The sequence below is a fragment of the Ursus maritimus genome, unplaced genomic scaffold, assembly GCF_017311325.1.
Source record: "Ursus maritimus isolate PB19 unplaced genomic scaffold, ASM1731132v1 scaffold_24, whole genome shotgun sequence".
Lineage (NCBI taxonomy): Eukaryota > Metazoa > Chordata > Mammalia > Carnivora > Ursidae > Ursus > Ursus maritimus.
In genome coordinates, this window is record NW_024424897.1 from 23,566,759 (window position 1) to 23,591,094 (window position 24,336).

General features: G+C 40.4%; 1 protein-coding gene across 1 annotated transcript in view; it reads right to left on the reverse strand.

Moving 5' to 3' along the window:
• The window catches only part of SKAP1 (src kinase associated phosphoprotein 1), a 269,450-nt gene extending 246,831 nt beyond the window's left edge, over positions 1 to 22,619 (reverse strand). Inside the window, exon 1 of the mRNA XM_040640750.1 lies at positions 22,408 to 22,619. Within this exon, the coding sequence (XP_040496684.1) occupies positions 22,408 to 22,453 (46 nt within the window). The 5' untranslated portion in view covers positions 22,454 to 22,619. The remainder of the gene's footprint in view (positions 1 to 22,407) is intronic.
• Positions 22,620 to 24,336: the final 1,717 nt, after the last annotated feature.

A 24,336-nucleotide genomic window follows, 5' to 3' on the forward strand; every position in this document is an offset into this window, starting at 1 on the left:
GCCTGCCGCTCCCCCTGCTTGTGCTTTCTCTCTCTCTGATAGATAGATAGATAGATAGATAGATAAAATCTTTTAAAAAAAGAAAAAAAGAAATTGTAAGAATTTGGTAGGGTAGCCATAAGGTAAATATTTTAAAAATCAATAGCATTTGGGGTAATAACAGAATAACTTGTGTTGGACTAACTTTCATACAGATAGGAATTCTCATCAAAATATTTAAAAACAACCATTTTACGGCACCAAACAGTGGCCAAAAGCAGGCAGAAATTGACAGGAATTTGATCCCTGAAAGAAAGGAACTGCAGAGTGAGACTTGCATTTTTATAGTTTTGCATCTAAGGGTACACCCAGACCATGTAGGGTAGAGTAGCTGAGGAGTACCCTCAGGAAAAGCTTAGTGGAATGTGGGACAACAGCAAATGCCATTACTTACATATATTTGGTGTCCCAGAAGAAGAGCACAAAGAGAATGGGTCAAAAAAGATATCAGAAGAAATAATAGCTAAAATTTTCCCAAGTTTGGTAAAAAATATCAATTTATATATTCAAGAAGCTCACTGGACATCAAATAAGATAAATATAAAGAAAACTGAATGTAGACATATTATAGTCATACTGCTGAAAACCAAAGATAAAGAGAAAAATTTCAAAGAAGGCAGAGAAAACGACCCATTACATATAGGAGAATAAGGATAGGAGTAAGAGTGACTTTTCATCAAAAATAACAGAGGCCAGAAGACACTGGAATGACACCTTTAAAGTGCTGAAAAGGGAAAAAAAAAAAAAACCTGTCAATCCAAAATTCTATATCCAGTGACAGCAGTCATCAAAATGTGAAGGCAAAATAAAGACATTTTCCAGATAAATAAAAATGGAGAAAATTTTTTGCTAGGAAACCTGCACTAAAAGAAATCTAAAGGAAATTCATTGAGCTGAAGGGCACAGGCACCAGTGGGAAATTCAGATCAACAAGAACACCAAAAATGCTAAGTATGGGGCGCCTGGGTGGCATAGTGGTTAAGCGTCTGCCTTTGGCTCAGGGCATGATCCCGGCGTTATGGGATGGAGCCCCACATCAGGCTCCTCCGCTAGGAGCCTGCTTCTTCCTCTCCCACTCCCCCTGCTTGTGTTCCCTCTCTCGCTGGCTGTCTCTATCTCTGTCGAATAAATAAATAAAAATTGTTTAAAAAAAATGCTAAGTTGCGAGTAAATAGAAAACATTATCACTTTTTTTCTCTTCCTCTTAATTTCTCCAAAAGATAACTGGCAATTGAAAGCACAGATAAATACTACATTTTGTAGTTTATAACATATGTACTTGTAAAATATATAGCAACAATAAAATAGAGGATGGGGAGGTGGGTAAATGGAACCCATTTAGTGGTATAATATTTACTCGAAGTAGACTGTGACAAGTTAAGGATATTGTTATCACTGGAGCAAACATAACAAACAAAATAAAAGAAGGAGGTACAATTTTTAAAAATAGAGAAATTTAAATGGAATACTAAAAAGCATTTGATTAATTTTTAACAAGGCAAGTGTAAATAAAATATGTGACAATTGGCAAAATAAATGGTAGATCCTAAATCCATTTGTAACAATAGTTATATTAGATGTAAATGAACTAAACATTCCAATTAAAAAACAGAGAATGTTTGGGGCACCTGGGTCCCTCCGTCAGTTAAACGTCGGACCCTTAATCTCAGCTCAGTTCTTGATCTCAGGGTCTTGAGTTCAAGCCCTACTTAAAAAAAAAAAAAGTAGAGAATGTTTGACTGAATAACAAACAATGCAATAATATGCTGTCCACAAGAAACATACTTCAAATCTAAAGACAGAGATGGCTGAAAATAAGAGGATGGAAGTGACATAGAAGCAAACAGCAAGCATAAGGATGTCTATATTAATGTCGGACAAAGTAGACTTCAAGACGGGAGTATTACCAGAGATAAAGAAGGATATTTCATTATGATAAAAGGACCAAGTCATAAGGAAGATATAATCATAGATGTATATGCACATAACAATAAGAACTACAAAATACCTGAAGCAAACTCCCACAGGACTAAAGTGGGGAAAAGACATGTCTGCAATCATAGCTGGGGGGTTCACCACCCTCTTTCAGAAACTAAAAGAACAACTAGACAAATAATCACTAAGGAGATAGAGAACCTGAACAACACTACCAACACTTTGACCTAATTGACATCCATAGGATGATATATCCAACAACTGCAAAATATACATTTTTTAAATGCACAAGGAATGCTCACCAAAATATACCTTATTCTGGGCCATAAAATAAGTCTTCATAAATGCCAAAAATCTAAAACCTTACAGAATATGTTCCCTGATCACAAAAGAAGTTAGAAATTAGTAACAATAAGATATCTAAAAAGCCTCAACAATTTGAAATAATATAAACCAAAGAAGAAATAGCCTTCTTTTTTTTTTTTTTTAAAGATTTTATTTATTTATTTGACAGAGATAGAGGCAGCCAGAGAGAGAACACAAGCAGGGGGAGTGGGAGAGGAAGAAGCAGGCCCACAGCGGAGGAGCCTAATGTGGGGCTCGATCCCGGTACGCCAGGACCACGCTCTGAGCCGAAGGCAGGCGCTTAACTGCTGTGCCACCCAGGCGCCCCAGAAATAGCCTTCTTTGAATAAACTGAATATTTCAAACTGAATGACTATAAAATACAGCATATCTAAATTTATAAGATTTATAGATTCTTGTGCTTCAGGGAAATGTATAGTTTTAAATGTTCATGTTAGAGAAGAAGGAAGTTTTAAAATCAATGATCTAAGTTTTCACCTTAAGAAGCTAGAAAAATAAAAGTAGATTAAATCCCAAGTAGAAAAAAGAAAATAATAAAGATAAGGGCAAAAATCAATTTAGAAAGCAGAAAAAACATGGGTTGGTTTTTTTTTTAAAGACCAATAAATTGGATGAACCTCTAACAGGTTTATCAAGATCCATCAAAGGAAAAAAGGGAAACACGAAATCACCAACATCAGGAATGAAGAGGGGATATTAAGAAAAATCTCACAGAAGTTTAAAGAATAATAAGGGAATATTATCAACATCTTTTTGCCAATAAATTTGACAACTTAGATTAAACTGACAAACTCCTTGAAAAGCACAATTTACCAAAAGGTATACAAGATGAAATACAAAATCTAAATAGCCCTGTATCTGTAAAAGAAATCGAATGCATAGTTTCAAAAAACCTTTCCAGAAAGAAGTCAAGCCCAGAGGATTTCACAAGTTAATTCTATCAAGTATTTAAGGTAGAAATAAGACCAATCTCACACAAACCCTTACAGAAAATAGAGTAGGATGAACACTTTCCAGTGTGTTTTATAAAGCCAGCAAAACTCTGATACCTAAACTTGGTAAAGATATTAAGAGAAGAAAATTACAGATCAGTATATAATACATTCGCCCTTCAGTTCAGAAGATAATGTTATTCACAGTGAATGTGATCTGAACACACTACTCACCACTGAACAGGAAAGAGAATTTAAAACGTCCCTCAGTGTATCACCTCCCTCATTTAACCAAGCTTACCACTCTATCTGATGGGTTTTCTGTTAAGTGATGAACCTCTTTTTTAAAGATTTTATTTATTTATTTGAGAGAGAGAGAGAGAGAGAAGGAGCAGGGGGAGGGGCAGAGGGAGAGAGGGAGCAGACTCCCCGCAGAGAGGGAGCCCGAAGTAGGGCCCATCCCAGGACTCTGGGATCAGGGATCATGACCTGAGCTGAAGGCAGACACTTAACCAACTGAGCCACGCAGCCACCCGTGATAAACCTCTTTAAAACAAAATCTTTTCTAAAATATAAATATCATATCACACCACATCAGGAGACACTGGGCTCCCTATGAGGTAGACACTATTGTCTCATTTTCTGAATGAGAAAATGAAGGTTAAAAAACTTGCTTCCAAGGGCACCTGGATGGCTCAGTACATTAAGCGCGTGTGCCTTTGGTTCAGGTCATGAACCCAGAGTCCTGGGATGGAGCCATGGAGCCTTGTATGGGGCTCCCTGCTCAGCGGGAAGCCTGCCTCTCCCCCTCCTGCTTCCCCTGCTTGTGCTCTCTCTCTCTCACTCTGTCAAATAAATAAATAAAATCTTTAAAAAAGATTGCTCCCAGGTTACACACCTAACAAGTGGCTCAGCCAAGATATGAACTCAAGCAGTCTGGCTCCAGAGCATGAGTTTGTTTTGGGGGTTTTTTTAAGGATTTTATTTATTTACTTGACAGAGGCAGCAATAGAGGGAACACAAGCAAGGGGAGTGTGAGAGGGAGAAACAGGCTTCCCACCGAGCAGGGAGCCCGATGCAGGGCTCGATCCCAGGACCCAGGGATCATGATTTGAGCCGAAGGCAGACGCTTAACGGCTGAGCCACCTAGGCACCCCCAGAGCCTGAGCTCTTAATCACGACTCTGCACTGCTCCTCCCAATATATTAATGGGGTAACATAATTATAGGTAAATAAACTATGGCACATCCATATTTGAATACCATGCAACCATTAAAGTATTCAGATAGATTGAGAGAGGGAAAAAAAAGAGAGAGAGAGAGAGAGATTTCTCAGACTTTAGAAAACAAACACAAACATATTTTACCTTTCCATCTAATAAAATAAGTATTGCTGGGGCACGTGGGTGGCTCAGTTAGTTAAGCGCCCAACTCTTGATTTCAGCTTAGGTTATGATCTCAGGGTCATGAGACGGAGTCTCATGTGGGGTTCCATGATCAGCAGGGAGTCTGCTTGGGATTTTCTCTCCCCCACACACACTCTCTTTCTCTCTCTAAAATAAATAAATAAAATCTTAAAAAATAAAAAACAAAGTATTGCTGCTCATTGAGGAAATTTGGAAAATACAAAAATTGACATAAGGAAGAAAATTGCAATTACTTGCAATTCCACCATTCTTGCAGTTTTTATTCTCTGCTAACATGACCTTTTTTAACTTCATTTGCAAAAATAAGATATCAAATATTCTTAGGTTTTTACATTCAACATTGGTTTTGGTTATATTATAGATCCATATAATGAAATATTACATAGCCATTTAAGCATAATATTCATCATGAAATTTTAAGGAATTCAGAAAATTCTCACAGCGTATTTTTCACGCAATACTGAAAAAGAAGGAGAAAGAGGAGGAGGAGAAAGAGGAAGAAAATCAGAGGACTGACTTTACTCAACTTCAAGACTTGCTATAATGCTGTAGTGATCAAGACAGAGTGCTTTGTTGAAAGATCGGACACATAGATCAATGGAAGGGAACAGAGAGCCTAGAAATAGACCCACACAGGGTCAACTGATCTTTGACAAAGAAGTAAAGGCAATTCAATGGAGAGAGGATAGTCTTTTAACAAATGGTGCTGGAACAACTGGACATCCACTTGCAAAAAAAAAGACACATATTTACACCTTTCACAAAAATTAATTCAAAGTGGATCACAGACCTAAATGTAAAACATAAAACTATAAAACCTTAAAGGTAACATAGGAGAAAATGAAGATGACTTTGTGTTTGCCAATAAGTTTTTAGATATAACACCAAAAGCATGATCCATGAAAGAAATAATTGATGTTAGGCTTCATTAAAATAGAAAACTTCTGTTCTGCTAAAGACAACATGAAGAGAATGAAAAGACAAACCTCAGACTGGTAGAAAATCTTTGCAAAACATACAACTAATAAAGGACTGGTAACTAAAATATACAAAGAACACTTAAAACTCAACAATAGGAAAATAAATAATCCAATTTGAAAGTGGACAAAAGATCTGAGCAGATATCTCACCAGAGATGATATACAGATGGCAAATAAGCATATGAAAAGATGCATCATATATCATTAGGGAATTCAAATTAAAACAACAATAAGAAATCACTATGCACCTACTAGAACAGCTAAATTTAAAAAAGTTGACAGTACTAGAGGCTGGCAAGGATGTGGAGCAAGAGGAACTTTCATTCACTGCTAATGGGAATGCAAAATTGTACAGCCATTTTGGAAGACATCTGACTGTTCCTTACAAAGCTAAACACAGTCTTACCATAAGATCCAGCAATCACACTCTTAAGTATTTACCCAACTGAGCTGAAAATGTATGTCCACACAAAATCCTGTACATGAATGTTCACAGCATTTATTTATAATTGCCAAAATTTGGAAGCAACCAAGATGTCTGTCTGCAGGTGAATGGATAAATAAACATCTAGACAGTGGAATACTATTCAGCACTAGCAGGAAATGAGCTCTCAAGCCATGAAAAGATATGGGGAAATCTTAAGCACATACACTAAATGAAAGAAGCCAATCCAGGGGCGCCTGGGTGGCTCATTCAGTTGAGCATCGGCTCTTGATTTTGGCTCAGGTCATGATCTCGGGGTTGTGGGTTTGAGCCCCATGTCGGGCTCCACGAGATTCTCTCTCTCCCTCTGTCCCTCCCCCTACTCACGCTCATGCGCTCTCTCTCTCTCTCAAATAAATAAATCTTTAATGAATTTTTTAAAGGTTTTATTTATTCAGAGAGAGAGAGTACATACATGAGCGTGGTAAAGGGCAGAGAGAGAAGGAGAGAGAGAATCTCAAACAGACTCCACACCACGTACAGAGACCAATACAGGGCTCGATCCCACGACCCTGAGATCCTGACCTGAGCCAAAATGAAGAGTCGGATGCTTAATTGACTGAGCCACCCAGGTGCCCCTTAAGTAAATAAATAAATAAATCTTTTTAAAAAATTCACTCATTAACTCAATATTTACTGAGTCCTTCCTACAGGCCAGTCAGGTACCGTGATAAACACCAAAATATTAACAATGATTATCTCTAAATAGTAAAATTACAACCGACTTTTCTCTACTTCTTCATTCTTTTCTGTCTTTTTTAGATATTCTAAAATACATGTTTTAGAGTATGAAAAAAATAAGTAAAAAAAGTCACCATGGACGCGTAAAGTAATGTTACTCATATTTTGGATATACAGACGTCAATTTTTGTTGTTCAGCTGCATTTCACTTAGTGGTAGTGGGCTGAGCCGGTTCCTAGTTGTAAGCAGGAGATAAGGCCACCCGGGCAGACAGAAAGTAGGGAAGGAGGAAGATCCTGTGGGAGATAGGTGGTTACAGTGTACACTTTATTCCTACCGATGAGGAATATATACACAGTTGACCTTTGAACAACATGGGTTTGAACAGCACTGGTCCACTTAGTATGCAGATTTTTTTTATAAACACAGTATGGTACTATAAATGTATTTTCTTTATGATTTTTTAATAACATTTTCTTTTCTCTAGCCTACTTCATTATAAGAATACAATATATAATGCATGTAACATACAAAATTTGTGTTAATCAACTGTTTATGTAATGGGTAAGGCTCTGGTCAGCAGTAGGTTACTAGTAGTTAAATTCTGGGGGGTCAAAAGTTATATGAGGATTTTCAACTGTGGGAGGAGGGGAGGAAGGTGGTAGTAGAACCCATGCGTTGTTCAAAGATCAACTATATCATATTCTGTACTTCTACCCTCCTTAATATATTCTTATAAGTGGGGCACCTGGGTGGCTCAGATGGTTAAGCGTCTGCCTTCAGCTCAGGTCATGATCTCCGGGTTCAGGGACCGAACCCCATGTTGGCTTCCCGTCTCAGCCGGGAGTCTGCTTTTCCCTCTCCCTCTGCCTCTCCTCCTGCTTGTGCTCTCTCTGTCTCTGTCTCTCTCAAATGTATAAATAAAAATCTTTAAAATATATATACATATTCTTATAAGTAATAATATCCTATGTAATTATATTTGTATATACTAGAATTGTTAAAAGAGCATCAACAGGATATAATCATCCTGCAACGATATCACTAAGAAAAGCTTGATATTTTTATTATGAGTTTACTTTTTAAGTTTCACTTCAAATTACTTTTTTTGAAAGCCTTCCTTTCCAAATGCTTTAGGGGTCCACATGTTAATTTAAGTACCCGTTCCTTCACGTGCAAGTACCATCTACTCAGGAATAAAATAACACAAAGACAACCTCTGCTGTCTGTCTCATCTGTTTTTTAAAAATCAGATCTACGGATGCCTTGCTGGCTCAGTCGGTTGAGCATCTCCCTTCGGCTCAGGTCATGATTCCAGGGTCCTGGGATCAAGCCCCACGTCGGGCTTCCCCGCTTGGTGGAGAGTCTGCCTCTCCCTCTCGCTCTGCCTGCCACCCCCCTGTTTGTGTGCTTGCTCTCTCTCTGTCAAATAAATTAATTAAATTAAAAACAAATCAGATCTAAACTTACACTCACACCTTATTAGATGAACAAGTGTATAAACAAGAAAAATATAAATAAGTTAAAAGCAAGGGCTCTATGAGAGATTATATATCCAGTATTATACACATTTGCCTACTCATTTTACGAAGCCAGCATAACCCTGACATCACAACTTGATAAGGATATTAAGGAAAGAAAATTACAGCTCAATATATAATACATTTGTCTTTCAATTTAGAAGATGCTGCTGCTTAGAGGGATTATGACCTGAAGGTGCCCGAGCAACCCTGCTCAGAAACACACCACCCACCACTGAACAGGAAAGGCATTTTAAAAGGTCCCTCAACGTATCACTTTCCATATTTAACCAAGCTCACCAAGCTACCTATAGGTCTTCTGTTAAGCAATCAACCTTTGACAAACAAGAACTCTTCTATAAACATCACATCCTGCCACAATAGGATGCCTCAGGCTCCTGCAATTGCAAAGCCCAGTGTGAAAAACACCACTGTGTAAGAACATTCCTCAGGCACCCCTGACACCACAGCTCTCACTATATATAATACTTGATGTTACAGGGTCTGCACATCATTACCTTCGGCTGGTAAGTGAGCGATACGAACCACATGGTGGAAATGTCTTCACATCAAAGAGAAAAGACAAAATCAGAAACATACCTTCAACAATGCCACTTTTCCCTAAATGTCTTCATTCTTCAGCAAATATTTATGGATTACTTAATACATGCTAAGTACTGAAAGAAGTGAGTAAGATAGACCTAAGCTCTATCATAAGAGTGTACAGTCTAGCAAAGAATACAGACTTGAATAGGCTATTAAAATACGTTGTGATATGAGTTTTAATAAGAAAAGTAAGGGAGGCACAGGCCCATGGTAGAGGCACCTTGTCTAGAGAGGAAAGTAAGCCAGGGGAGACTCTTAGAGAGCTGACCTTTTATCTGAAATTCCCAAATTAGCAGGCCAAGTATATATGTTGTGGGTGGGGGCAGGCGTGGAGTTGGTGGAACTAGGCAAAGAATGGCACAAGCATGGGAACATCGTGAGCAAAGGTCCTGAGGTGACAGATCTCAGTTCAGGTGGAGAGACTGAAAGAACTTCAACTTAGATGGCAGAACATGAAGGTTAGAGGTGAGAGGGACAGTGGTGAAAGATTATCCGGAAGGCAGGTTTATAGCAATACACAGTATTTTGTATTAAAAGTAATATACGATGATTTTAAGCCCCAAGTTTAAAAGGTAAACTCAGCTCTGGCAAATATATATCTTCCTTTTATAATTCACAGCTGCCCTAAAACATAGATTCCCTCAGCTTCCAGGCAGCTTTCATCCACTCTAGCAAGTCAGAGTAGGAAAAGAAAATAGGAAAAGAAGACAGAAAGACAAGGGAACAGAGGGTATGGAACGCTGCAGACATAAAATGATCCTCTCAGGGGCACCTGAGTGGCTCAGTTGGTTAATTGTAGGCCTTCAGCTCAGGTCATGATCCCAGGGTCCTGGGATGGAGCCCCACATTGGGCTCCTTGCTCAGCGGGGGGCCTGCTTCTCCCTCTCCCACTGCCTGTTGTTTCCCTTGCTTGTGTGCTTTCTCTCTCTCTCTGTCAAATAAATAAATAAAATCTTAAAAAAAAAAATGATCCTCACACCCCTGGGGAAAACTGCTGCAGGATCTAAGGTCAGCTAAAAAGATTCTTGGCAGGATGTACTCAAAATCACTAGGTTTTGTAGACAGATGAAAGTGTCTGACATGCTCCCAAATATCTGACCTTGTCCATTTACAAGGCTACTCTTCTGTTTATTTGGAAGACAATGATATCTTACGGGTCATATGTTTTACTACAAAGATCTCTGGGTATTCTTTACATTAAATTAAATATCACAATTATTCCTTTAAGTTACATATATTCCTATGTTACAGAAAAAACCAGCCTGGTTGCTAATCCCACTTCTACAAGTCTCGTTGACAGCTTCTGGTAGAAACGCACAAAAATTCCTGATTCCCTGTCACAGGTACACTGAACATATCAGACCATTAGGATTTCCGCAGTCACTCTAAAATGTCTCACTAAAATTAAACCTCTGAAACTTCAGTGTTTCATTTTTCCTATTCCAATAATGGAACCCTTCATGGAAATCTGTCTATTCTCATACCAATTAAATAAAAGTAACTTAGTGGGGGAAAATGACTTTCAGTTTGTTTAGAACTTATTTTAAACCTTGCGTTACATTTTTCACCTGGCATTTCATTGCAGTCCTTAAGGCATATAATTTTTGCCCTTTGTTAAGAGGTAAATTTATTGGCAAGGTAAAATCATACCCACCAGCTTTGTTTTGACTTGCAGGAAATTGTCAGCATACAATGGAGAAATTATCAACATGTTCTGGTTGTGGTTTGCTTCAACCTGCTGATTGTTTCTACCCCATGACCCAAGAAGTGTGTGGTGTTTATATTTTTAATTCTCCTTCTACCTCCTGTGGAGGGGAAAATGACAATACCTGTATACTCACAGCACAGACAGAACAAAAACCAGAAACTAAAACACAGAGAGTACTTTAGATTAAGTTTTAACTAGTGGCCAAACTAAAATTCTAGGATTAACACGTTTGCAATCTTCATTTGAGTGTCTAAAAATTTATCCTACAGAAATATCTGCATGTGCACACAAAGATACACATATGGATATGTTCTCTACAGCACTGTGGAAATATAAAAAAATTGGGAACAACCTAGACATCCATCAATAGGAGAACAGTTAAATGAATTCTGAAACACCATGCGGCAATTTATATATACACATGGTTAGATAGATTGACCTGGAAAAGTACACAACACTATTATGTTTTTTAAAAAATCAAGTAGTCTATATATTTCTATGTTACACAAACATTCCACAATCAAAATATACCGCTGAGAGCTCTCTCATACGCTGCTGGAAGGAGTGTAAAATAAGTATAATTACTTTGGGAAACTGGAGTTTCTAATAAAATTAGACATATACCTACCCTATGACCAGTAATTCTATTCCTAGATATTTATCCAAGAGAAATGAGTGCTTATGTTCACAAAACAAGTTGGGTTTTTTTTTTAAACATTCTTTTTTTTTTTTTTAAGATTTTTTATTTATTCATTTGACAGAGATAGAGACAGCCAGTGAGAGAGGGAACACAAGCAGGGGGAGTGGGAGAGGAAGAAGCAGGCTTCCAGCGGAGAGCCTGATGCTGGGCTCAATCCCATAATGCCCGGGATCACGCCCTGAGCCGAAGGCAGACGCTTAACGACTGAACCACCCAGGCGCCCCTGTTCACAAAACAAGTTTTACAAGAATGCTCTTAGCAGCTGTATTCATAATAGCCCCAAACTGAACAACTCAATGTCCATCAGCAGAAAAGTAGATAAATAAATTATGGAATATTCACACAATGGAATACTACTTTGCAAAAAGGATAAGATAGAACTGATACTCTTCAATGTCTCACTAAAATCAAACCTCTAAAACCTCAGTGTTTCATTTTTCCTACCCCAATAATGGAAGCCTTCAGGAAAATCATGTCTATTTTCATACCAATTAAATAAAAGTAACTCAGTGGGGAAAAATGACTTTCAGTTTGTTTAGAACTTATTTTAAACCTTGAGTTACATTTTACATGAATAAATCACAAAAATGTGACATTGAAGACAGATACTAAAGAGATCATACTGATTTGTAAGGTCCAGAACAGCAAAACTGCTCCATGATGCAAGAAGCCAGAAGAGTGGTTGTCTCTGGGGAGGGCTACTGATGGGAAAGGAAACTTTCCAGAGTGGGTGATGGAAATGTTTGTATCTTAATCTGGGTGGTAGTCACACAGGTGTATACCTATACTAACGTCATCCAGTGTAACACTGAAGATTAGTGCATCTTACATATATAAAGCATACCTTAACAAAGTACAGGAAAGGAAGGACAAAAAGGAGGGAGGGAGGAATGAATGGTTGGATTGAGGGATGAAGAGGCTCATATAAAAAGTTATCAGAAAGGAAAACTTATTTTAAAGGCAGTGTGATTTTTTTTTTTTAAGATTTTATTTACTTGTTTATTTTGGAGAGAAAGCATGCGAGCGGGGGAGGGGGAAGAGAGAGAAACTCAAGCAGACTTCACATTAGGTGTGGAGTCCGACTTGGGGCTTGACTTCATGACCCTGACATCATGACCTGGGCCAAAACCAAGAGTTGGATGCTCAACCGACTGAGCCACCCAGGCGCCCCTAAAGGCATTTTTTGTGATTGTTAAGGAGGTTTATTATGGTTCCGGTACGAGATGTTTTCTGCATATGTTGAGCAAATGTTGGCCAAACAGCCAGATACATGAGAAGATATTGTATGACTGAATAAGCAAAAACTGAACTTTGCTGTTAGAAATCAGAGACGTGCTTGCCCATAGGTATGAGCAGTTACTGAAGGACACAGAGGGTCTCTGGAAGTTTTGGTAAACAAAGTCTTGCCTTTGTTTAGGGGATGTGTTCTCTTTGTGAAGATTCATTGAGCTGTATATTAATGATTAAGTATTTTCCTGGAAGTATATTGCATTCAATAAAAACAATACAAAATAAAACAAACAAACAAAAAGATATTTTTAGTAGCTAAATACCCCAGCATACTTCACATATTTGATTTATAAGGTACACCACCTTAATTAATTTCAACTCAACCTTACTATTGTTTTACGTAAGTATAAATATGTGTCACTGGACACATTTTAGCAAAGCTCCTATTATGTGAATAAAAATCTTATTTCCCTAGGGGCGCCTGGGTGGCACAGCGGTTAAGCGTCTGCCTTTGGCTCAGGGCGTGATCCCGGCGTTCTGGGATTGAGCCCCACATCAGGCTCCTCCGCTATGAGCCTGCTTCTTCCTCTCCCACTCCCCCTGCCTGTGTTCCCTCTCTCGCTGGCTGTCTCTATCTCTGTCAAATAAATAAATAAAATCTTTAAAAAAAAAATCTTATTTCCCTAATATTACAATGTCAACAATGTTAGGAGGAGACCCTAGATGAGAATTTAAGTATCATAAATGATTTTATCAAGCCCATCAGCCTTCAGGAAAGCTTGCTTTCTGGATGTTAAGACCACTTTGTTCCTGAGCCCACATCTGTCCCATCTTCCATGTAAAAGCTGGATAGTAAAATTTAAACAGTGGAACTCAAAGACTCTGAACCTGAAAAGCCATCTGTTATAATCACCTAACCTATAATGCAGCACTGACAAACCAGAAAAGCAAGCAATGAACTTGGAAACACAGGGGAAATAAATATGAATAAATGTAGCAGAAATTATAGGATTTCTGTAGGGTGTAATGGCTTATAGCGTGAAAAAATTAGATCTATGATAGTTACGTCAATATGTTAAGATTCTCAGATGATGGTAAAACTTGAAACTTACCTTATTTTTCCAATATTTAAAATGATTGAAAATTGTTTAAGTATTACACTTATATAATGAGGTAAAAATGTTATTATCTTAATAGCTGGCACCAGAGTTCCTCTTAGAGAACTGTCACTGTTTGGAAAAATAACTTGTTTCTCTGTGTGTGGGTGTTGGGGGGAGCCTAAACAACTAAACAGATAGCTAAACTATCTTTGCAGATGGCAAGGGAAATAGAGTTGGAGGGTTTTGTTTTTATGTTTTTGGTATTGCTCCAGATGCGATAGGGGGGGGAAATTGCCTGTGAGAAGGCATAAGGCTGAGAACCACATCAGGTGAAGGGCCAGAGAGCACTCTCTGATGACTGGGATGCCAAAAGGGTTTAGGAATACGGATGCCATGGGGCGCCTGGGTGGCGCAGTCATTAAGCTTCTGCCTTCGGCTCAGGGCGTGATCCCGGAGTTCTGGGATCGAGCCCCATGTCAGGCTCTTCCGCTGGAAGCCTGCTTCTTCCTCTCCCACTCCCCCTGAGTGTGTTCCCTCTCTCGCTGGCTGTCTCTCTCTCTGTCAAATAAATAAATAAAATCTTAAAAAAAAAAAAAAAAAGGAATACGGGTGCCTTATATTCAAATTGAAATAATTTACATTACTGTTATGTGAACCGCTCCTCCCTCAATCTCCAGGGAAGTCATCTACTGTCACAGGGGCTTCACACGGGTAAGCTTTTGTGGAAACTGAGGAAAAGGATATGTCTAGGCCAGGGTTTCTCAACCTTGCACTACTGACATCTGGGGTTGTATAATTCTTTTATCATGGGGGCTGCCTTATGTGTTGTAGGAAGTTTAGCAGCATGCCTGGCCTCTACGCACTAGATGCCAGCGGCATCCTCCCCAGTTGTGACCAAAAAAAAAAAAAAGTGTCCATGTGTTGCCAAAAGTCCCCTGAGAGATAAAATCACCCGAGTTGCATCCACAAGTTTATGCCTATATGACTCAGGGCAGCTAAGAGTCTAGAAGGAAAGGCAACCCTGAGAATGCATGCTCCTTGAGAAATATTAGGATTTTCAGGAGATGTCTGGGCTTCTACGGGGAACAGATCATGCCTAGAGTTCAAAAGGTCTGGGAAGCCCACCTAACATCTAGGCAATACCCACAATGAAGTTCAAATATTTCTACCAATTAAAAAATATATTTTTTATTTTTTAAAGATTTTATATATTTATTTGAAAGAGAAAGAGAGCATGAGCGGTTGGGGGCGGTGCTGGGGGAGTGGTGGAGAGGCAGAGGGAGAAGCAGACTCCCCACTGAGCGATGAGCCTGACATGGGACTTAATCCCAGAACCCCAAGATCATGACCTGAGCCAAAGGCAGACGCTTAACCAATTGAGCCACTCGGGCACCCCCAAAAATACATATATTAAAAAACAAGAAGAAAGAAGAGGAAAAGTAAACCGTTCATCTTTTTTCCAATGGAGGAGCCATGCAAAAGGACTATTTTATACACATGCACAGGCACAGACGCAGCATTCTACAACAAGATAAGGAACCCATATCTTTCCTAAGTTAGCAATGAAGAAAATTGCCTCTATGCTTCTTCCATAAAGTCTCTCATAGAATGATTCCTGGACTCTAATCTAAGGAAAGAAGGAAAGAAGGAAATGGAGGAGACTCTGAAAGAAACCCCACAAACTTCCCCTAATTTAGAAAAGCCAGGGTAAATCACCAACATAGGTAAAAGCTCCATGTCTGGGAGCTTTCCTATGAAGAGACAAATGCAAACAAAATAAAACAAACTAGACAAACAAAAAATTGATAGGACTTTCTCAAAGAAAATGATTTTTAAAATGTTTACCAAATATTTATATGATGTATAATACATGCCAGATACTATTGTAAGTTCTTCTCAAATGTTCATTCCTTTATTCTTATGTAAATTCTATGAGATAGGTACTATTATTAGACAAGGAAACTGAGACCCAAAATCAAACCCGTAGCAAGAAAGTGGCAGAGTCAGGATTTGACTCTAAGCAAACTAAACACACTAAAAACCATACAGGACCTATGAAAAAACACTAACGTTCAAAAAGAAAACCCTAAAGTTCAAAAGAGAAGAACTAGAAAAAAATGCCTCCCTCTGAAGTAGATTTATTATTAAAGAACAGAAATGTATAGAAAATTGCAAATACATATTCTCAAAAACATACAAAAAGTCATTATATCTACAAGCCAGAGCTTTGCAGATGTAATGAAAATGAAACAATGAGCACTAAGGAAAAAATACAGGGAAATTTTTTTAAAAATGAATGCTGAATTTAAAATCATAATGAAGTCAGTGACAGATAAAACAATAAAAAAGGTGAGACAAAGACAGTAGATTGGGGTCCAATATTGCATAATGTAAACCCCAGTGTGACAAAATAAAGCAAATGGAGCAGAAGTAGTGATAACAGAAAACTTTCCCAAGTTAAAGAAAAACCTGAGTCTATAGATCAAAAGGGTTCATTACAAACTGAGCAAAATTATTAAAAAACCTAAGACCTTGACACTATCTAGTGACATTTCTGAGAGCAAAGAAAAATATCTTATAAATACCCAGGCAGGAAGTAAGGAATGGGCTATAAAAGAACTACATCGCACTGGCATCAGACTTCTCCTCCACAAAACTGAAGACCCGAAGATAATGGGACACTTCTAGAGGGTGAATTAGTAGGAAGGGGAAGGAATGGGCAGAGTGTAACTCCTGAATTTTATGCCCACACCTTATATGAAACTAGATAGACACATTCTCAGATATGCAGGGGATCAGTAAGTGTAGTATCCAAGAACGCTCTCTGAGAAATTCACTCAGGATTATATTCTGGATCATCATCTACTAGGGTCTTATGCTCTGTCCAATCCAGTAGTCAGTATGGCTACTGAGCAGCTGAAATGTAGCTACTGAAATTGAGGAAACAAATTTTTTGTTTAATTTAAACTTAAATAGCCACCTGTGGCTAGTGGTTACCATATCAGCCCAGTCTAAATATCTAAGAGATAGGGGCGCCTGGGTGGCACAGCGGTTAAGCGTCTGCCTTCAGCTCAGGGCGTGATCCCAGCATTCTGGGATCGAGCCCCACATTAGGCTCCTCCGCTGTGAGCCTGCTTCTTCCTCTCCCACTCCCCCTGCTTGTGTTCCCTCTCTCGCTGGCTGTCTCTATCTCTGTCAAATGAATAAATAAAATCTTTAAAAAAAAAATATCTAAGAGATAAAATTAAAGTTCAAGAGTGAAAAAGCCATGGTACCAAAAGTAAGCAATGAACAAATTAAAGGGAAAAAAACAGTATTATAGCTATGGTTTTAAAACATAACGCAAGTGTCAAAAATAATCATTGTAATATACATAATAAAACATGAACAATTCTCTGAGTCTAAAGTCTCAGATTAAAGGGGTGCCTGGCTGGCTCAGTCAGTAGAGCATGTGACTCTTGATCTCTGGGTGTGAGTTTGAGCCCCACGCTGGGTGTAGAGATGACTTAAACTCTCAGATGATATCAGCAATTTCACATTTCACACTGGAGGAAAGAGTCAAAAAGATACCATTTCAGTCTTAATGTTGCTAAATCAAAGGGGCATGGTGCTTTTTTTAAAGCCATAATGGGAAAACTACCAGTGGAATAAAAACATGAATGTATAACTTCTAAATAACTTCTAAACTCAGGAGACCTTAGCAACTGAAAGGCCGTAAGTGGAAAGATCGGTATATAAAACTATCCACACAATGTGTCCCAACTTTTAAAGTATGTATATATAATAAAAACTGAAAGAAATACATGGAAATTTAACAGTTGTTGACCATCGGTGACTGTGTTATCATTGCGTGTTTTCTAAATTTTCTACAATGAGCATTATTACTTTAACAATCAGAGAAAATTTTGACATAAAAAAAGAAAAAGAAGCATGGTTCTGTCTCACCTTACGGTAGCATCACCTAGCTAGAAGACAACCCGGTAGCACAAATAAAGCAAAACAGACTCTGAGCAGCCAAAATGCATGTCACAAAGTCCACACCTAAAGATCAGGGTACTGTGTTCATCCAGAGAGCCCTTCATACCTTCTTTTATACATATCCATTCCAACAAGCTTGATTACCTGAAGTTCTACTAGCACTACGGATACAGATGCACTGAACATGGTGTAAAGTGATAGGCTTAGCCTCACAGCAGGAAAAAAGTGACAAAAATAAAAATACAAAACAGACATTGACATTCACAAAGCCGCCGCGGGGCAATTACGGCAGAATCATCCTTCAACAACTCAATATATGTCCACAAATATGAAAACCAATATTCACTGTAACAACTCTGGAGTTAAACTGTTCAAAGGCCGGTCCCTTTGAACACGAGCTGGCTGGCTGAGGAAGTGAGAAAAATTCCTAATGCATTTTAGCAAAAGGTTGATCACAAATATATATGATAAAAAGAGTGCTTAAAGAGAATATCTTCAGCTCTCCAGAGCAGTTCACTCCTGTGAGTTCTACAGAGTTGGGATTTTACTATACAGAAAAGGATTTTATGGTTGGCTGCATCGACCAATACAAATCTGGAGAACAATCTAGAAGGAAATGATTAATGACCGCTTCTTTCCAAGGATGTTTAAAAATAAGTAACCATAGACATATCAGAATTAGTGTTAACACAGCAATTGCTACTAAATGCAGCCTGGATGTGGATGCTGTTTTGGCTTTACTCCATATTCCCAGTAGGATTTAGGTACCTTGGAGGTAGGTGGGACCTATCAGCTATTAGGGTAAAATCAGTAGGCCCCATTCCATCACACACAGCACATTGTGAACTGAAGAAATATAGATTCTACCTCCTTCGTACTTGCCTCCTGTGCTTCTGACTTTGAAAGCAGGAATACAAAGACAAGGAAGAAACTGATTATGTTTCTATCTGTGGAACAAAGATTATGCAAACTGCCAGTACTCCATTGTTTTTGTTTTCAGTATGGTTATCACAAAACAAAAACAAAAAGATAACTACTACATCTGAAGCCTGATAATTTGAAAACAGTCCTGAATATTTCCTCCTCTTTCAATAAGGCAGTAAACAGCTTTCATTTTACTTATCTGTAAGGTACTTATTTGCTGATACATATTAGTTACTACTTCTATAAGAAAGCTCGACAGTCTATCTGAGGAAGCTGTTTCCTGAGTTCCTCTAAAAGTACTCTTGCTGCTTTAACATTTGCCAAAATCCAAGAAAGCAGGAGAAAGAAAGAAAGAAAGAAAGAGAGAGAGAGAGAAAGAAAGAAAGAAAGAAAGAAAGAAAGAAAGAAAGATCCCCACCTTCCACACACCCCCAGAGCTAACAAAAGAAAAACAGAATCATAACCTTGGTTAACGTAGGTCTTTTAGCACTCTGCCCACTATGACCTCTCTGAGCTTCTATTCGTCTTTTGTTTGTTCCTTTTTCTTTTAAATAACCCTACTGGCTGTTTATCTGATTAACAAAAGTAATACATGGTCAATGTCACAACATGAAGATGTATGAAATAAAAGTGATAATGTCTGTCTCCCCCACCCTCCCATTCCCCTCCCAAAGAAACCAATGTTAACAGCTAGGTGTATATTCGTACTTCTTCCTAGGCTTACAATATATATATATAATATAAGGAGGGAGGGGTTGGTTCACTTTTTTGTTTTCAAACAAAAGTGGATTATATATATTAGTCTTAAAAATATGGACACTATAGAGGCGCCTGGGTGGCTCAGTCGTTAAGCGTCTGCCTTCGGCTCAGGGCATGATCCTGGTGTTCCAGGATCGAACCCCATGTCGGGCTCTTCCGCTGGGAGCCTGCTTCTTTCTCTCCCACTCCCCCTGCTCGTGTTCCCTCTCTCGCTGGCTGTCTCTCTCTCTGTCAAATAAATAAATAAAATCTTAAAAAAAAAAAATATGGACACTATATACAGATCCTTCAATATCCTCCAATATATACAGATCCTTCACATTCTTTTCAATGACTGCAAAATATTCCATAAGATGGACAATTCATTCATACCATCGCCCCGCCCATCCCAATGCATGGACATTTAAGATGGATCCTTGTACATAAACTTCATGTCCTTTAATTTCAGTAACACGGAGTCCCAGAAGTGGAGTTTCTGGGTCAAATGAAACATTTTCAAATGTTTAAAATTTTATCCTTAAACAAAATTAATTTTAGACCTTCAACATTTCTGTTCCTTTCCTCATTATGCAAAATTTTGGCATAAACCTTTCATAATGGTTTGCATATTTTATTTTTAAAAGCACACATGTTATGTCAAAAAACGCCCCTGTCATTTATGCTCATGTAGTTATAAATAAATAAATGCTTAAGTTATGGCTGTGATGGCCAGCGTTAAATCACTGTGCAAATGCTTCTGCCTTCGTTTATGAAAGTAGTAATTCATTGTGGAAACTCCACCCCCACAGCCATGTGGGCAACCCTGAAGTAGCAGCTCCCATACCCTGTGACTCTCTCCACTGAGTGACGATATAGAGATCAGGACCTACATATTTTCTAATCGTCAACAGTTAACCTTAAAAAGTGTGTGTGGTGGGGACACAAGTACACAGCAACAGACGATAAACTGAAAGCCATTATGGGTTTCTAATATCCACAAATTATTTGTAGTATAATGAATAATTCTGCTGGTCTACACCAGACACTACCCTTCCTAAAAAAGCAAACCTATAATCAATGTGCTGCTATGATTACATGAACCTTTCAAAACCATAGTCCTCAAGCCTTTTGCAATAGAATTATTGGGTGGTATCCCACTTTTACCTTTTAACCACCCCTCTGCTTCGGATTCAGATTCTGATTGCAAACTGTAAAAAAAGGCCTTAAAGAAATGCATTAACCAACGAAGCTCCTTAAAATTTAATCTCAGACTCCTCTGTAGATTCTAAAGACGCAAGCACCAACAGAGATTGTTAAGACACGGCAAGTTTGACACAGAAGTATGTGACATGCAATTAATCTCCATTCATACCCTGCTCTACTTGTCAGCAAACAAAGGTTCTGCTTTAGAAGGAGATCTGAAGACTTCAATTAAAAACAGTCAGCTAACAAGAAAATAATCTAAGCTAAAGGAAGGTGGCAGGTGCAGAAATGAGTTGTTTACCAAAGTGTCAGTTTTGAACAATAAAGAACTGCACATCAAAAATGTTAAAGGAGTGGGTTTCATGGCAAGCCTCTGAAAATAAAGAGGAATTTTCTACTAAGGCTGCACACAAAACACAAGTATAGTTTAACAAGCTTGTAAAATAGGTTTTCTCTCATCAAATGACAGATACCAATAAAAAGAATCACTTCACATTGTTAAATGCAAGGACAGAATTTCACTTTTTGCCACAGTTCCAGCTCTCCCAGAAACCACCACACTTAACAGCCTCTCTTTACATCCAACATCCAATGTTGAATCAATGGCAGAGGGAAAGGCTGGGTTGCTTCTCCTCAGACACCCAGATGATGCTATTTTACCCTACAAATACTTTTCTACTCTGAAAGTTTAGATTTACTCGGGTCATAAGTAAAGTGGATTTTGGAAACTTCACCTCAAAAGAAATACCTAGTTGACAGCTTTTACATAGAGGCAATCCAGAATGGAAACAGTGCTACAAACAGAGACCAAAAGGACTGCCAAATATTTGATTAGGAGGCATTTATACCAAGATAACAAGGTAATGGAGATATAAAACCAATTAAATTGAGAGAAACTGGGGAAAAAAAAATACTCCTTGCCAAAAGTCTGACCTGCCCAAAGCAGGCCATCTGTTAAATATGTGTCAAAAATGTCACTTGGATGCCAAAAGGCTTAATTCAGAGTAGTTTCCCCCTGGGACCCTTATCCAAGCACAGATTCCAGGCCTCTGTCCTTCCAGGAAGGTCAGTTACAGGAAAGCAAGTTACTTTCGCCAGAAAAAAAGTGTGAATGGAGCAGGCGATATTGCCCATTAGCTTAAAGTCTCTTTCCAGGGTTGGAAGGATCTGTGGAGTGTTGCTGAGTATGGCCTTAACTCTTAAGAGGACTGCTTAGGCACCATGGTTTGAAGGTAAACACACCAGGATGGGGGCATTTCTAGAAAAGTTAGAAACGTACTAGGGCATCCGCCTGCCCTGGGGGGACAGCAAGACCCCCAGAAGTCTGCAGGTTGGCAAAGGGAGACGCGGGCTTTCGACAAAACGCACACTAACCCCCAGGCCTTGGGCGACAGCATCCCAGGAGCCCCTCGCAGCCCCCTGAGAGCCTCGAGGCGCTCTGAGCCGGAAGGTGAGGGGCTTGGGGCTGGGGAGGGAGGAAGGCAAACCCCCCCGGGCGCGGGGGGGGGAGGGCTGTCCTGAGGAGAAAGGGTCAGGCCCAAGACCACGCAAGGTGACATGGGGGGCCCCCCAAGAACCTGGCCGGAGGTGACGTGGAGGGGTGGAGACGCCTGAGCAAAAAGCAAACGTGGAACTGAGGGGAGTGAACGGGACCCTGAGCGGGCAGGATGAAAATCTGGCTGTGCAGAGTTGAGGGCTCGAGAAGTCTTGAGGTTCTAGAAGCCGGTGTGGGTGATGGAGCTGGAAAGAGAGGCCGGTCTTGGGAGCCCCTGGCGTCTCGGGTCGGGCCGCCAGCTCTGCACCTGAGGGACTTCCCAGGGGGCCGGGAGGGGGCCTGGGGCTGGGCCAGGGCGTTACCTTCCATGAGCCAACGGATCTCCTCGGGGAGGGCGACGGCCTGCATTTGGCCGGGCGGTGGGGAGGCCGGAGTGTGAGGCGGGAGAGGGGCGTGAAGGCCTGGTGCCAGGGCCGGCGGGCTAGCAGGCGGCTGTCGCCTGGCGGAGGCACCTGTACCTCTGTCGCCGCCGCCGCTGCCGCCGCTGCCCGGCCTGGCCGCAGGGCGGGGCCGCGGGCCCGGGGCGCGCTCAGGAAGTGGCGCGCGCGGCGGGCGGGGGGCGCGCCCCGGGCGGGCGGGGGGGCGGGAGACACCTGTGCGCGGGTGCACGCGCCACTCCCGCGGCGCGCTCAGGTGGAAGGACTGGGGGGCGAGCAGCGCCGCATAGGTAAAGCCCCCACCAGAACAAAAGACAAAACGCGGCCCAAAGGAACTTCATCTGGGACATTTTCTATCCTAAGCACGGGACAGTTGGCCTCAAGGGACAGGTTTAAAAGCCACGCTGGTGGCCGAGATGGGGCGCGGAGAGGCAGAATCCGAGGAGATTCGTCCCCGCCAAGCCCAGAGCAGGCAGTTCCCGATCCAGCTCGCACGTCCACGGCCCGAAAACCAGGGCAGAAAGTTGACTATCTCAGGCAAACTAGCGGGCTGAAATGACCACACGTCTCGATAAGTAACATAAAGCCACCAACACTGGGGAGAAGCAGAGCAGCACGGCGGCAGTGGATACAGGGAGCCAGTGTCCCTTCCTCATTAAGGCTGAAAGGATGTGGGGAAAGGAAGGGCTAACCTGGGGAGAAGGCCGAGGGAGAGGGGAATGAAGCCTTTTCCCTCTAACGGCTGACAAAGGGAAGAAAGTGAAGGACAAGATCACAGAAAAGTGTTCTCCTCCCCTCCTCCAAACTACACTAGGGGTCAGCGTCCTGGTTGTGATATGGTACTGAAATATTGCTAGATGTTACCATTGGAGGAAACTGACTAAGGCGTAGAGAGGATCACTCTGTATCATTTCTTTTACCTTCTGCAAATCTCAATGATCTCAAAATAGTTTCATGGGGTTTTTTAAGCACAATAAACCAAGTGCCATGAAGGTATAAAGTGCCATGAATGGTAAAAGGAGGGAGGCAAATATAAAAAGAAGGAGAGAAGTGTGGGTGCATGTGTGTTTAATGGTGCATATGGCATTCAAGATGGGCTCCGAACACACCAGACTTGGAAGGGGCAGCAGGGCTTTCCAGGTGGAATGATCAGAGTAAACAAAGATGGAAAAACCTACTGCCTGAGGAACAGCTAATAACCCTTTTACTGGATGATGCAGGGAAATTATGGTTGTCAAGAAAACTTGAAGTTTTATCTCGAAGGGACATGAAAGTCAGGAGGATTTTGAACACAACTGAGTGTGTGGGGAGACACTGACAAATTTTGAGCTGGTGAGCGATCTGTCTAGTGTGTGATCTTGCACATCTCACTTTACCTCTACTGTTTTCCTTCTTTATAAAAAATGGAGCTTCTAGGCTCAGAGTCTGCCTACAGGATATGTGGGAAGAGTTGGAAGCAGTAAGGGAGAGAACACAGGGAAGATGGGTGGGGTAGTTTTTACAGCAGCCTCAGGCAAATAATGATGGAACCATGGATACGGGGACGGGAGCCACAAGTAAAAACTGTCCAGAAGGACATGGCATAGCACTGCCTGCCTCCTGGTATAGTCTTCCAAGGTTGGGGGCTTGATCCTTTAGGGGGTGAAGTGGCTTTGAGTCATCTTTACACGTCCACATCCTAGAATCTGAAGAGGAATGGTCCCATGGTTTCAGGATCACATGACCTACCTACAAGTTGCAGCAAATTGGGCTGGGGGTGGAGGGACAGGGGCTGGCAAGTGTCCGGGGACTCTGGCTGCTGCTGCTGCTGCTCCTTCTTGCTCTAGAAAAGTTAGCAATAGACAGGCTGCCTTC